The sequence below is a fragment of the Trichomycterus rosablanca genome, chromosome 2 (assembly GCF_030014385.1).
Source record: "Trichomycterus rosablanca isolate fTriRos1 chromosome 2, fTriRos1.hap1, whole genome shotgun sequence".
Lineage (NCBI taxonomy): Eukaryota > Metazoa > Chordata > Actinopteri > Siluriformes > Trichomycteridae > Trichomycterus > Trichomycterus rosablanca.
Window position 1 is genome coordinate 47028302 of NC_085989.1, and position 13564 is coordinate 47041865.

General features: G+C 38.5%; 1 protein-coding gene across 1 annotated transcript in view; it reads left to right on the forward strand.

Moving 5' to 3' along the window:
• Positions 1–1692: 1692 nt before the first annotated feature.
• The window catches only part of hlfa (HLF transcription factor, PAR bZIP family member a), a 25942-nt gene continuing 14070 nt past the window's right edge, over positions 1693–13564 (forward strand). Inside the window, exon 1 of the mRNA XM_062990894.1 lies at positions 1693–1955. Within this exon, the coding sequence (XP_062846964.1) occupies positions 1847–1955 (109 nt within the window). The 5' untranslated portion in view covers positions 1693–1846. The remainder of the gene's footprint in view (positions 1956–13564) is intronic.

Consider the following 13564-nt stretch of genomic DNA (forward strand, 5'->3'; position numbering starts at 1 on the left):
CTACTAATAATAATAATAAACACTGCTACTAATACAACTACTATTACTACTACTACTAATAATAATAATAAAAAAAATAAAAAAAATAAACACTGCTACTAATACTACTACTATTACTACTACTAATAATAATAATAAACACTGCTACTAATAAAACTACTATTACTACTACTACTAATATTTTTTTACTAATAACAATAAACACTGCTACTAATACTACTACTATTACTACTAATAATAAACACTGCTACTAATACTACTACTATTACTACTACTACTACTAATAATAATAATACACATGACCGTACTACTGCTACAACTAATAACAATAATTTTAATTATGATATTAATAAATACTGCTACTAATACTACTACTACTACTACTACTACTAATAATAATAATAATAATAATAGTAATAATAATAATAATAAGCAATGATGATAAGAACAATAAAAATAGTAATTATAATTATACATGTCATAATAATAATAACAACAACAATAATAATGCTAATAATAATATATGTGATACTAATAATAATTGATGATGATGGTTAAATTATTAGATGTAATAACACATCAATAATATTACAATTACAGTAATTAATTTAATAATAATTATAATACATGTGATGATAATCATTGTTATGATAATAATAATAATAATAATAATAATAATAATAATAATAATAGATTTAATTAGATTTAACATCTATTGCTATGTACTGTATGAATCTCTGTAAACAATAAATTCATATAAATAAAATAGTATAAATAGTATGAAAGTTAACAATTACACTCCAAAAGAAAGGGGCCTTCTGACCATGAGATTTTGGGTCATCACAGGGGTTGAGGTCAGGGCTCTGTGCAGGCCTGACGAATCATATCTTTATGTTGGGCCTTCCCCAAACTGTTGGCACAAATTTGGAAACATACAGTTGATTTTATATGATGAATAATTGCAAGATGTGCCCAACTATTTCTGGCCATACATTGTCTTTCTGCAAAGATGTGCATATTTATACAGGCTGTATAAATATACAGGGCCAGTGATAGCTCAGTGGTTAAGGTACTGGACTAGTAAACAGAAGGTTGCCGGTTCAAGCCCCGCCACCACCAAGTTGCCACTGTTGGGCCCCTGAGCAAGGCCCTTAACCCTCAATTGCTCATTGTGTAAGTCGCTTTGGATAAAAGCGTCTGCTAAATGCTGAAAATGTAAATGAAATGAAATGAATAAAACATATCCTGGAGAATATGCCAAAACCCCCAAACTTCACCAAATGCCAGAGTGTGGCTGCTGTTTTTCAGCGTGTGTTCGGTTGGTATGAAAACCAGAAGCCACAGCCGCCCGTTGTGGATGAGACTGGACAGGCTTGCTTAAAGACACTGACTGGGTGCAATGATCGAACCCGGGTCATCAGTCCTCGTGTTTCTTGCGGCACTGACTCACAAACCCTCTACAATCGATGCACAATGTAGCTTACAGTATACGAAAGTAAAAACGCCGCGAGCGCGCTCGACACACTTTGATCAGTGCGTGCACGCGCGCGCGCCTCCCCGCTCGGCCCCGCCGCCTCTCCATCTGAATCGCTGAACTACTCATGAGCGCGGAGACGGCTGTGGCGGGGGCGCGCGCGCTAACGCACGTGAGCGAGAGGTGAGAGCGCTCGAGCCTGAGCGACTGCAGATCAGAAGAGCGGAGTGCGCGCGCCTGACACACGCACCGCGCTCGCTGTTCCGCGCGCCCGTCTGATTTTATTTCCCATTATTATTAATTTCTCTTATTTTATTTATTTAATTTCTCGCTTTTCTCTCTGTGGATTATTCGTGCACGCGTGGAGAAGCGATGGAGAAAATGTCACGGCCCGTCAGCTCGGCTTTCCTGCCTCCGACCCACGGAGTGCTCAAATCCCTGCTGGAGAATCCCATGAAGCTGCCGTTCCACCATGACGAGGGTACACACACTCACACACACGCACACACACTGTCTGCAAAGAGTTTTGTATGTTCTCTCGGTGTCCGTCTGAGTTTTCTTAGGAACAGGTCAGTAAGTGGATTGGCAGCTTGTCCCTATATGTTTTTGTTACTGTTTTATGCCCAGTGGTACCCCGGACCCACCGCATGCTTGACCTATAAAAGCATGGGTTTTCTTTCGTGTGTTGTGAGTGCCACACAGCACCAAGGTCCTGGGCACATAGGTCCGAAACTTTGTCCAAGTGGGTTACCTCTCACCTTCCGAAATAAACATGCAATAGGTGGATTGGTTGGTCGACATGACCCCTAGATGTGACCCCTGCTATTGCATTATTGTTATTGTATTCTTTGCTTAAATAGTGTTTGTAAATGACGTCTTAGAGAAGCATTGCATTATTTATACTATTACTACTATTTTGCATTTGCGTAGTGTTAATGCATCAGCATCACTGCATTACTGGTGCACTAATAATACACTATAATACTTTTGCTTTGTGTTTACATACTTGCATTGCTATTAGTACTGACATTTTTTGACTGATAACCATCATGCACAGAGCTTCTAATCAACATAAGTTTCATATCAGCTAGTCTTCGTGCTCCATTTACTAAAAAACAATGTAATTTAATGAACATGGCAGTAATGTAAACCAATGGCAGGAGCTTCTTTATCTTTGTGAACCATCTTTTATCTCTTTGACGATGCAAAATCTGCACATCATTCCACACATGACACGTGCAGACATGCAGTCAGACTCCAGACTGTCTGCATTTGTGATTATAAAATGTAATAGTATCAACGTTTTTTGAATGATATAAATGCTTATAAAACACAGAGCTGGTGCTGGACACTGATGTAAATGTGTTTAAAATCAGCACTGTAACTCTGTACAGATTAACTGGAATCAAGCCTCAGCTGTTGGAAATTAATTGAAGTGACATTTTAACCGACAGCATTTCTTTGTCAGGTTATTAGTTAACCGATTAATCACTGACATCCCTACTTGCTGTATCATTATCGTTGTACTGCAAAGCATTGTTGTTTAGATTTTTTACTGTCATGTGCACAGTGAAGCAGGTTGCACTGGTTGTACAGTGAAACTCCTAATTTGCATATTCTTCCCTTTCAGTTGCTCTAACGTGTACCTTTGGAAAGTGAAGTGCCAGCCTACTGGTTATGATACTGGACTGTCAATAAGAAGGTTGTTGATTCAGACCCTACCACTGCCAAGTTGCCACTATTGAGTGGTCCTAAACACTTCCTTGCTTGCACTGTATCAGTCACAATTGTAAATCGACCTGTTGGGTAAACTGTTTTAATAATTAATGAGCTGTTTAATAATTGCACTATAAACATGTAGCATGATGCTTTTATCCAAAGCAACTTACAATTATCACTGAACACAATTTGAGCAATTGAGGATTAAGGGCCTTGCTCAGAAGCCCAATAGTGGCAACCTCCTGATTACTAGTCCAGTACTATAACCACTGAGCTACCACTGCCTTATTGTAAATACAGTTAGGCTGCTAATACAGTGAAACCTTAATTTAACAGACTAAAGGGGGGAGCACTGGTCTGTAAAATGCGGTTGTCTGCAGCAGCGATGTTTTTCCAGGCGGTGCAAAAATATACAAAAACACAGCACTAAGGTCCACAGAAGTGCTAAACATGCACATGTAACAAACAGTAAAATGAACAAAGTAAATAGATACGTAAATATGTCATGTAAAACCTGTCAATGAATATTAAAATTAGTGTACTGTACTACAGGGGAGAAATTTCATTTACCCTGTGTGGTGGAGGCTGTGATTTTATAGTGGGGACTTAGAGTTTCTTAGAGCACTAGAACTTGCTAAAATAAGAATAAAACACAGAGGAAAAGACGAGAACAGAGCAAGCCTCCTGACAAAACGAAGCCTATCAGTCATGTAAATAGAGAGAGGTGCGTCGGCGAAAGTTGTGGAACTGTCTAATATAGAACATTTAGGAATGATCCTAAGCTAAAATGTTAAAATTGTGCTTAACTCTGATATATATATTTTTTTAACCTCAGAGTGGGGCTGGGCAGTATGACCAAAAATTTGTATCACAGTGGTTTTTAAGATTCTGATGGTTTCATGGTATGTTACAATTTTTTTCTTTTATATGTTTGCAGCTGATTCTACTGTCATAAGTAAATAGATTATAAAAAGTTTTAATTTCACCATGTATATAATGAATGTTTTGAGGACTACAGTAGACCCTTGAGTTATGAACAATTTACCATACGAACATTTCGGGTTAGAATGATCTTTTTCAACTTAATTAATTACGAACAGAACAGAAATTCACGAACAAGTTGACTCCAACTGTCTCTCTCTCTCTATAGATACAGTGCCTTGCAAAAGTATTCAGCCCCCTTGAACTTTTCAACCTTTTGCCACATTTCAGGCTTCAAACATAACGATATGAAATTGTAATTTTTTGTGAAGAATCAACAACAAGTGGGACACAATCGTGAAGTAGAACGAAATTTATTGGATATTTTAAACTTTTTTTAGAAATAAAAAACTAAAAAGTGGGGCGTGCAATATTATTCAGCCCCTTTACTTTCAGTGCAGCAAACTCACTCCAGAAGTTCAGTGAGGATCTCTGAATGATCCAATGTTGACCTAAATGACTGATGGTGATAAATAGAATCCACCTGTGTGTAATCAAGTCTCCGTATAAATGCACCTGCTCTGTGACAGTCTCAGAGTTCTGTTTAAAGCGCAGAGAGCATCATGAAGACCAAGGAACACACCAGGCAGGTCCGAGATACTGTTGTGGAGAAGTTTAAAGCCGGATTTGGATACAAAAAGATTTCCCAAGCTTTAAACATCTCAAGGAGCACTGTGCAAGCGATCATATTGAAATGGAAGGAGTATCAGACCACTGCAAATCTACCAAGACCCGGCCGTCCCTCTAAACTTTCAGCTCAAACAAGGAGAAGACTGATCAGGGATGCAGCCAAGAGGCCCATGATCACTCTGAATGAACTGCAGAGATCTACAGCTGAGGTGGGAGACTCTGTCCATAGGACACAATCAGTCGTACACTGCACAAATCTGGCCTTTATGGAAGAGTGGGAAGAAGAAAGCCATTTCTCAAAGATATCTATAAAAAGTCACCTGGGAGACACACCAAACATGTGGAAGAAGGTGCTCTGGTCAGATGAAACCAAAATCGAACTTTTTGGCCACAATGCAAAACGTTATGTTTGGCGTAAAAGCAACACAGCTCATCACCCTGAACACACCATCCCCACTGTCAAACATGGTGGTGGCAGCATCATGGTTTGGGCCTGCTTTTCTTCAGCAGGGACAGGGAAGATGGTTAAAATTGATGGGAAGATGGATGGAGCCAAATACAGGACCATTCTGGAAGAAAACCTGTTGCAGTCTGCAAAAGACCTGAGACAGGGACGGAGATTTATCTTCCAACAAGACAATGATCCAAAACATAAAGCAAAATCTACAATGGAATGGTTCACAAATAAACGTATCCAGGTGTTAGAATGGCCAAGTCAAAGTCCAGACCTGAATCCCATCGAGAATCTGTGGAAAGAGCTGAAAACTGCTGTTCACAAACGCTCTCCATCCAACCTCACTGAGCTCGAGCTGTTTTGCAAGGAAGAATGGGCAAAAATTTCTGTCTCTCGATGTGCAAAACTGATAGAGACATACCCCAAGCGACTTTCAGCTGTAATCGCAGCAAAAGGTGGCGCTACAAAGTATTAACGCAAGGGGGCTGAATAATATTGCACGCCCCACTTTTCAGTTTTTTATTTCTAAAAAAAGTTTAAAATATCCAATAAATTTCGTTCCACTTCACGATTGTGTCCCACTTGTTGTTGATTCTTCACAAAAAATTACAATTTCATATCGTTATGTTTGAAGCCTGAAATGTGGCAAAAGGTTGAAAAGTTCAAGGGGGCTGAATACTTTTGCAAGGCACTGTATACACAGTGAGCGAACATTCGGACAGCGGACGGTGTTTTTTCCTTGTTTTCTTTATATTTTGTAAAATTCAATATTAAAATGTCCCCTAAGAAGGCGCAGAAGAAGCGCAGTGCTGAGAAAATGAAAAAATCTATCACTATTTGTTGTTGTATAATTACTCCTGCCAGTAGGTGTCACTGTGTATCAGACAGAGGGGACAGTGAGTGAGAGAGAAGAAGGAACTCGTCTTTCTTTCGTGCAGTTACACCTACAAAATACAACACTATTGAAATAAAGAAGGAAATAATAGAGAAATATGAGAGTTATTGTTGTTTCTGGTAGATACATTTTAAAAAAAAGAAGTAAATTCTTTACTGTACTGATATGTGATGTGTGTTTTATGTACAGTAAAGTACTACTGTGTATTGTTGTTTATTATTGTTTATTACAGTATTATCTATTCTATAATTTAAGATTTAAGGGAAAATATACTTGTATTTATAACAAAAAAGAGCATTTAAGACATTAGAAAGGTTAGGAGTAAGGAGGTAGTTTGGGAGTTCTGGCACGGATTAATTCTATTTACATTATTGCTTATGGGAAAAATAGGTTTAACTAACGAACATTTTGACTTAAGAACAGCCCTTCAGAACCAATTAAATTCGTAAGTCAAGGGTCCACTGTATAAGCTTAGCTTGGCCCAACAAAATGACACAATATATGATGGAATCAGTACACGTGAAACTGTTGCAATAAATACATTTTTTTTTTTAATATTTAAGTATTGTACAATTACCCTTAGCTCTCCCTTTAACTAATAAAACGATGTTTGAAAAGAGGATGACTTTAAATATCTACTATTTCAGTTCACTTATTACGTTAAAATAGCGACTAACATGAAGTATTTTCATCCTGTAAGACATACCTGGAATCCACTGTCTATAGAGGAATCGTGTCCTTGCATATGTGGATTGTTACTGCGTTTGAAATGTTGAAAATTGTTTGTAGACATATAGTGTACTGCAAAGACATATAGTGTTTGCAGTATATAGTGTTTTAGTCTGTTCTAAACTGCCGACATGCCTCATTTCTTTGGCAGGTTCTTCCGGTGCATATTTGGTCTTCCTCTCTTCATCCTCCTTCTGTTTTTTTTTTTTTTTTATCACCATATTGAGAAAACCTCTCTCATCTGTTTGCACTGTCATACTATCACCAACTGGCTAACTACTTAATCTGCACAGCGCTCCATAGCGTGATATTTTAGCGGTGAACAATATTATATGATTTGCTGCCTACTGAAGCCAACAGCTGTTACAATCAACTATGTTACGGTGTGCTGGTATATGAAAATCCATACCGTATGAGAAATCAAAGGCGGTATACCGAATGTACCGTCATATCGCCCAGCCCTAGTTAGAGGGTTAGAGAATTGTGATACTGTCCGTTGTTAAAGCGTGTTGGAATTATTCTGAGCTAAAGAGTTTTGGATTCATCCTGAAATATGAAGTTGTGGAATAATCTTGAGCTAAAGATTTTTAAACATATCATAATATAGAACATTTAGGAACAATCCTAAGCAAATTTTTTTTTATTTGTGCTTAATTCTGATAATGTTTTACAGAACATTTCTGAGGTAAAAAGCTCAGACGAGCTCAGTTAGCCAGCTGCTAACAGTCCTGTTTACACGGTTGCTATAGTAACAGTGAGCATGTCGCCTGAGGCGCTTTGCTCCATTATTGTCTAAATAAATAAAATTCCACCCAAAATAAGTCCTTTGTTTAATTTATCAGCAGTTAAACTGACAATTTGATGTTATTTGCTACTTGCTCAGAAAACGATAAGTTATTAGTTATGTATTATTGAGCCAATAATTATATTATAGCGGTCTAAAACCTAAACTTAGGCTACCACATGTTCTCTATTTTAGCTGGTGCATTGCTTAGATACAGTAGGTGTACAAACGGTCTGTCTGAAAATGTAGTCATCTCTTTACATAGACACATTTTACATCATCCTACACTTATGAGAAGAGGGCATGTCTAAATTCTTAGATCCCTTAAAATGCTCCTACTGAGCCGCCTTAATTCTGAGTGATAATCTGACTGAATAACGAGGGAGCGTCCGACGCAATCCCAGCATTCAGTGCGGCACAACTTTTGTCTCAAATAAATACAAACATGGCGGATGAATGCTGAGCAACGAACTTAGTTCTTTTTAAATGTAAATAAATTCTGTGTCATTTATTTGTAAATTCGGGCTCGTTAGTGACAATTTTAGCGTTTTCGGTACACAAAGGGAGACGTTAGTGGCATGCTAGCTGGTTGTTTCGCCTCAGCCCATCAGTTTGATTTCACTGAGGCTAACTGTGTTAGCTTAGCAAGCTAAAACGGCGGTGATGTATCGATTATCGTTGTAATCTCTGTTTAAGTAGTGTGTCTAAATAATCTGCCATTCCATATCTTATTAGAATACTCTCTACTGAGGCAGCTGATCAGGTAGGTATTAGGCAGCAAGGCAGCTCACTAGGTTTCAGACAGACCTGATATTGTGCAATTTTAGGAAATCTTATACAGAATCTTTTTCATCGAAATTTGCGATACTTTGTTTGTTTTCATGTTTGTTGAGAAGATCTGTGATTTCTGATGCCACTTTCCACAACATAATCTATATGGCCAAAAGTATTTAGACACCCCTGTTGTTATTGAAGTGTTTCAGCCACACCCATTGCTAACACTGTGTATCAAATTATTTATATGAATGCTATAACTTCATGTCCAACAAGCTCATTGGCACGTGCCCACATACTCTTCACCATATAGTATATAATAGTACATAAACCCAAGACTAAATACAATTAAGCTTAATGGTTACCCAGCAGTGTTAATTTCGTTGACGAATGATTTTCGTCATAGTTTTCGTCAACGAACCTTTTTTCATGATGAAAACGAGACGATGACTAAATAAAAACTACAAAAAAAGATAAAAACTATGACGAAATGAATCGACACTTTCGTCAACGAATAAAAACGAGACGAAAATGTCTGGCAGGGACGACATCCAATCAGAACTGATTTAGTTTTGTGGAAGGTAGGGACAAGTTAGGAAGAGATCCAATCATAACTACTTTAGCGTATGTGGAGGGGCGGGACAAGCCGGGTAGCCATCCAATCAGTACTAATCTTTTGCAGTACCGCGGCAGAGCCGTAGATAGAGATAGCTCTGTACCGCGGTAAGACCACACTCGCACAAGTTTGATCTGAACCCGGGAAGACCAGACTAGCCTGTGAACTTTCTTTACTCATGGAACCAGGTTAACTCCACAATGTCAACAGGGAGAAAGAGGAGAGTCGATATCTGGACACATTTCTCATTTGACGTCGTGAAAAACAAGACGATGTGTAAACCATGTGGGGCGATCTCGGGTAAAAACACAACAAATCTGAAACATCTGGCACTGCTGGCAGTATAATGGCAACATAATGGCACAGCTGCTTTTATGGTACCCAGTTTTATAAAGAATGTAATATGCAATTTGTTATGAACAATGCATATATTTTTCAGGCAGAGCAGGCCTACTGGTCATTAATATTTTGTTATTGTTATTCTCAATAAGCAAGGTCAGTTAAATAAAGTTGTTTGAAATAAGTTAAATCTGGTTTTGTGTGTATTGCACATTCAAACATTAATAATATTCCATACCTGATTAACAATGTTTCATTAGTGTATATGTATGTGTATAAATAATTTAAGGGAAGTGATAAAAAAGCATTTACATTTTACACCCTTTATATTTATTTTAGGGCGGCACGGTGGCTAAGTGGGTAGCACTGTCGCCTCACAGCAAGAAGGTCCTGGGTTCGAACCCCAGGTGGGGCGGTTGGGGTCCTTTCTGTGTGGAGTTTGCATGTTCTCCCCGTGTCAGCGTGAGTTTCCTCCGGGTGCTCCGGTTTCCTCCCACAGTCCAAAGACGTGCAAGTGAGGTGAATTGAAGATACTAAATTTGTCCATGACTGTGTTCGATTTAAACTTGTGTAATGAATAGCTACCGTTCCTGTCATGAATGTAACCAATGTGTAAACTAAAAACATGACGTTAAAATCATAATAAACAAACAAATATGTATTTTAGTCGACTGAATCGACTGTAGATTTAGTCGACTATATTCTTATGATAATTAGTCGACTAAAACTAGACTAAAACTAAAACAATTCAGATGACTAAATTATGACTAAAACTAAATTACATTTTAGTCAAAAGACTATGACTAAAACTAAATCAAAATTTGCTGTCAAAATTAACACTGTTACCCAGACATCGCTTGACATTATTTGTGTATTGAAATTACATTCATTGTTCTGCTCATTTTTAGGCAGTTGTGTAGTCTTGACATTAATTCTACAGGCAAGGTGTGCCATCTGCCTGACCTGGTCATAGCCAAATGATGCCCAGGTCTGTAAGTCATAGCCAAATGACTAAATGTAAATGTGTGCACGATACCACATTGACAATGGTTTTCAAGGCACGTGTACCTGAATTATGAGAGTGCCATCTCCAACACAAGCTCCATTCTAAGAGATTCCTGCCATATCAACAACTGATGGGACAGTGGTAGTGTAGTGGGTAGAGCTTTGGGCTATCAATCGAAAGGTCGAGAGTTTGAATCCCAGCTTTGCCATACAGCCACTGTTGGGCTCTTGAGCAAGGCCCTGAACCCTCTCTACTGAAGGGGCACTGTACAATGGCAGACCCTGCGCTCTGACCCCAACGTCCAAACAAGCTTGAATATGGGGAAAAAGGAATTTTGTTTTACTGTACACATACATACATGACAAATAAATGCTTTCTATTCTATTAATACTACTTCCCCCCCCCCCACCTCAATATATATTGCAGTTACAGCCTTGGTATGATGGTAATTTTTAATAGGATGTCCTCCTTACAGTTTTATTTGAATGGGACGCACCAGCGCTACATAAAATGATACCTGTTCACGTAGGCTCCTCTTGAACTAAATGTAGTAGCGGAAACAATACTCAAATATAATTATATATATATCATCAAATATAATATTGTGTATGTAAAACATTACAGATCTGTTATGGTTTCCCACCCAAGACGCAAGTACAATTAATTTAGGCCACACATGTAGTTCACAATGACAACATAGTAAAGTGTTGGGTCATTGCGAGCCTCCTGGACATCTTCTGTTCACTTTCGAATTAATTCTACTAGTCTGGAAGTATACTTATGGAACAGATCATCATTCTTTCAATAGAGTTTTCCTCAAATCCAACAGATTTACATGCTAATTTACACATTTACATCCCATTAAACCATTTATGATCTCCAGTACATTATGAATGGAAGCATTACCACCCTAAACATACTGTTCACATCAGGATAGAATTGTTTTATCTTATTCTTTAGGTTAGGATCAGCCTAACCCTCCTAGCAAAATGGCCCGGTCACAACAAAAACTGATCTGCCATTTAGTTTAGTGAGCAATATAGGTGTGAGTATTAGTAGAACTGCTCCTTTAGTTAGTAATAACTAATGAATAACTTAATGTAGAATTTGAATCTGGTTTTACAGATACGCCATTGGGAGTTTGTTGGCTTTGTTGACGTGGTTTGTTGGATCAGCTTCACCTTAATGTTAACAGGCTGTAAACAATACAAACACCACAACCACAGAGTACATTTACACTTTCTAATCCATCTAATTCAATACTGTAAACCATGTGGCTAGATTTTTATTGCATAATTCATCATTAAGTTTGAATCTCAGACAGTAGCGCTGCTATAGTTAGTGCTTTTGTCATTTCCTAACAACTGTGTATCTACTGTAAGTTGATAACCCTCAGCAATTGTGCTGTGAGTCGGCAATGCAATTTTGAGGCCAAAGTTCAACAAACTTGATAAAAATGGGCAGTTTTTGTTTGCACTGGATGTTTTTGTTGCAAAACAACACAGCAAACAACATACAAACACCAGGTATGATCAGACCTTAACCTACCTGTTGGGGTCAATTATTCAGGCTTGTACCTTTCTTTTGGTGAATGTCACATGCATTTGTCACCCAACTGCAAAAATCCTAGTAAACCTACGGCAGTTCAGTTAGCAATCAGTTGGTCAAAATGTCCAAGATGTTGAAGTGTAAAGCAGCTAAAAACACAACTTTGAAAACTCCCAACAATTCTGTGGACGCACATGAAGGGGGTGGGGGTCAAAACACGGACGAGAATTTTTGCATTTGAGACGGAGCCTTTACATTCAATTATGTTTACATTAATACAAAATACAAAATATTTTTAAAATAAAACTCCATCAGCGCTGCTGTGTCTGATCCACTCACACCAGCACAACACACACTAACACACCACCACCATGTCAGTGTCACTGCAGTGCTGAGAATGATCCACCACCTCCTGTGGGGGTCCTGACCCTTGAACAGCATGAAAGGGGGCTAACAAAGCATGCAGTGAAACAGATGTTAAGTGGAGCTGATAAAATGGACAGTGAGTGTAGAAACAAGGAGGTGGTTTTATTGTTATGACTGATCGGTGTTTATACCAATAGTGGTGTGGTCTCTACAGCTCTCATGATGCTTACATCTGTGACTTTTTCCCTCATTCACTGAATGACTTCCCTCGTACGCTCTGGTTTTCCCTAAAGGGAAGATGCTCAAGTTTATAAATCCAACTATAGTCAACAGCTGAAAACAAAACAGCAAGTAGATTGTCGGGGATTTTTGTAATGCGGAATGTAACCTCACCAGAGAATTTGCATTTTCAGGTTTTGGTTATCAAGCATTTGTTTCCTGTGCACAGTGCATAGTAATATGGGAGTGGTGGCATCTCCTCCTTAATCAAATGAGTGCTAAATAAGGAAGTCTTTAAGACTAGAACTTCTAGACTAGAATGCAGAAGAAAAAATTAGTTTATATTCAGCTCATCCAAAACTCAGCAACCCTTACCGTCCCAACATAGCCCTAAAATCCTCTGGCTAAGCCTTCTAGCGGTTCCCAGTTATAGACTGGTGTTGGTTGGTGACGGGTCTTTTAGTTCCTCAGCCCCCAAACTCTGGAACTCCCTTCCACAATCACTTTATGACTGTTCCTCCATCTCCTCCCTCAAAGGTCAACTAAAAACTAAAACATATGCTTGCTCTTTCCTTTAACATTGACATTGTAAAGTGTCCTTGGGTATTTGAAAGGTGCTATATAGACCGATCAGCCATAACATTAAAACCACCTCCTTGTTTCAACACACACTGTCCATTTTATCAGCACCAAAAAAAAAGGTCTGCATGCTTTGTTAGCCCCCTTTCAATGGTCAGGACCCCCACAGAGCAGGTATTATTTGGGTGGTGGATCATTCTTCACACAGCAGCGCTGATGGAGTTTTTAAACACGTCACTGCTGGACTGAGAATAGTCCACCAACCAAAAATATCCAGCCAACAGTGCCCCGTGGGCAGCGTCCTGTGCCCATTGATGAAGGTCTAGAAGATGACCAACTCAAACAGCAGCAATAGATGAGCGATCGTGTCTGACTTCACATCTACAAGGTGGACCAACTAGGTGGGAGTGTCTAATAGAGTGGACAGTGAGTGGACACGGTATTTTAAGAC